At 41.4% G+C, this 2,569-nt stretch overlaps 1 protein-coding gene across 1 annotated transcript in view; it reads right to left on the bottom strand.

Annotated features, from left to right (window-relative positions):
* Window positions 1-483: 483 nt before the first annotated feature.
* Window positions 484-2,569, bottom strand: part of LOC102201527 (solute carrier family 26 member 6-like) — a 22,234-nt gene continuing 20,148 nt past the window's right edge. The window contains exons 9-14 of the mRNA XM_013910673.1: window positions 1,802-1,894; window positions 1,527-1,643; window positions 1,125-1,385; window positions 985-1,039; window positions 635-765; window positions 484-510 (exon numbers count right to left, since the gene is read on the bottom strand). Of these exons, the coding sequence (XP_013766127.1) occupies window positions 484-510; window positions 635-765; window positions 985-1,039; window positions 1,125-1,385; window positions 1,527-1,643; window positions 1,802-1,894 (684 nt within the window). The remainder of the gene's footprint in view (window positions 511-634; window positions 766-984; window positions 1,040-1,124; window positions 1,386-1,526; window positions 1,644-1,801; window positions 1,895-2,569) is intronic.

Genomic DNA, 2,569 nt, shown 5'->3' with positions numbered 1-2,569 from the left:
GCACAGCTAAACAGTAACACTGTTCAGATTTTATTGATTATGCGTTGGAGACTTTTGGCTTTTGTTGTCTTTAAAAAAAATATCAACTGGTAGATGCACGCCTCTCACATATGAGTGTCCCTCTGGGGTCAACCTTTCTTTCTAACACTCTGCTCTCTCACACTGGCTATAAATACAGACTCCTATTAGTCCACTGTTACATTCTCCCACTAAAGCCCCGCCCCTTCCCTGTCCCTTGCATGCAACACAGTGTGAGAGAGATGCAGTGACGTCTTGCTGTATATCTCATTAGAGGATATCATAAAAAGCCTGTTGCCACAGCAACCGCTCCCTATGTTTCCATAGCAACCGGGCGCCATGTCAAGGTGGTTCATTCTCCCTTTACTGAAAGGGGAGGAGACGATGGTGAGTGATGAAACAGAAAGCAGCCTGAAAAGAGGAGGAGGAAGAGGGCTAAATTTGAGTGAATCTGACCCCTGCTGGTCACATCTGGGTGTTGCGGGACACATCCTGAAAGAAATTGGAAGATCCAGAGCTCAATGTGTGAAAATATCTCAAAGAATGTATTTCTTCAATGGCAAGTGATAAATAAACAGAGAAGTCAAAAGTGTGATAAGTATTGATGGTGACCCACAAGCACAAAATAAGCCTTCCACTGTTTCTTGCGAATATAAAGCACTGCATCGTGGACGGTGATAAACAGCCGGCTCTTTGGGATGGAGGCTGAGAAGAAATCCGCTGCTTCCAGCTGTTCCACGACACAAGCTGTTTTACCACACATAAATGGAGAGAAATATGCATGACAATGAGAGAGCATATTGTAGTCATCTAAATAAATATTCATGTGTCATTGTCATCTGACAGGGCGTAGCAGGGCTCCACCGAGGCTATGACCTTGTCGCATTCATTATGTTAAGCTTCAGTGCCTTAATTCAGCATTAAGGAGAACCCTCTGTCTCTGTTTTTGTCCGATGTGTCCTTTACCTTGGCAGCCTGCTAAGTAGATGTCCAAATCAACTTCTCCAAAGTCCCTGAAAATCTGGGAGAAAAGGACAAATCTCACGTTAGTTCTCTCTTTGTCATCCGTTAGAAAAATGATAACATTTCAGCAGGCACACACATACATTTTTCAGTGTCTTCACAGTGACTGTGTCCACAAAGCTGGTTGTGGAAATGTCCAAGATGATGCTGTGCGTGCCCGATTTGCAGGCCCGTTTTTTCTCTTCATCGCCGTGCCGAGGAAACTCTGTGATGTGGTCAGAACCTGTGGCTGAGTCTGAATCTGACATGGTTATGTCAGGTTCATAAGCCAAGTTCATTTGGCCTTTATGAAGGCCATCTGTAGCTGTTTCTGTCATGCTAAAGTCCACACTATTCCCGTCTCTCTCTTCTTTTGTTCTTTCAGAGACAGTTTCTATGTTCATCTGGGACTCCTTTAAAGAGAATGTGCAACTTAGTGACTAAAGATTCTGACTTACTGATATATTTTGGAAGAATTAGCAAAACCTTAATTTCAGATCTCATACTTGTTTTTTTGCCTCCTTCTTGGTTTTCTTTTTCTTTTTCTCTTTCTCTTGTCTACGCTTCTGCTTTGCATCTCGTTTCTTCTTTGCTGATAGCAGCTTCCCAATCTCGATTCCAGTCTGCAACAAGAGCCAAGCATCACATTAAAACAGAAAGAGGAGAGAAAGTGAGAAGAGTGAGAGAGATAGTGAAAGCAATTGAGGGTGCTGTAGAAAGCAGAGGCAGATTTCACACATACGCACACAGAGCACAGATTATTGAACACGCAACCACATACCTTCTCCTGCAAGACCTCCAAGAACATCTCGGCATTTGTGTAGTAGATAGTTGCAGATGAACGGAAGATTTTAATTCCAGGAATCTCTTTTGCCTGCATGAAATCACACATTAGAAGGTTTAAGAAACTCACACCCTGCTCTTATTTCATTTGCAGTTTCTGCTTTCCTCAGATGTTGTTTGACTAAACGGAGCTCCTCTACCACTTAATGATTGTAAGTAGATGTAGCCTTACTCACAGTGCCCCACTACCAGGGTAAATCAAAACAAATTAGCATCTAGAGAAGGTAGTTGCACGCTTGCCACCTTACTGCAATCGGTGTAAATGGAAAGGGAACAACCTAATTTAGTTAAAACTAAAAGTCTGCAATTCTGTAAAGCTGTGATTACAGCTCCAGGAGGAAGACATTTAGGAAAAAAATCTGAATGTTTAAACAAACATGCCAAGGTTTACTCTTGTTTTTTTGTCTAGGAAACCCTTTAATACAGAAGTGCTTAACAAACATGTTTGACCACCTGTCATAAAAACAAGAAAATTAAAATATTTTAAAATTTGCCAAAAGCTTGTTTGACACTAAAAGTTAACCAAGCACAACATTCAAAACTAACATGTCAAAGAATGCAACTAAGTAGCTGCAATTTGGCATGCTAATAAAAAAATAATGCGCTGGACTATTTTTGCTGCTTTTTTGGTTAAACAGTCAATTTGAAAAATCATGGATAGTTTGGTCCCGCCTTCACTGTTGTGATTGGTGTGGGGGTAGGGACA

Source organism: Pundamilia nyererei, unplaced genomic scaffold (assembly GCF_000239375.1).
Source record: "Pundamilia nyererei isolate P.nyererei 1_Seehausen unplaced genomic scaffold, PunNye1.0 scaffold00047, whole genome shotgun sequence".
Lineage (NCBI taxonomy): Eukaryota > Metazoa > Chordata > Actinopteri > Cichliformes > Cichlidae > Pundamilia > Pundamilia nyererei.
This window is presented reverse-complemented; position numbering and strand designations above follow the sequence as displayed.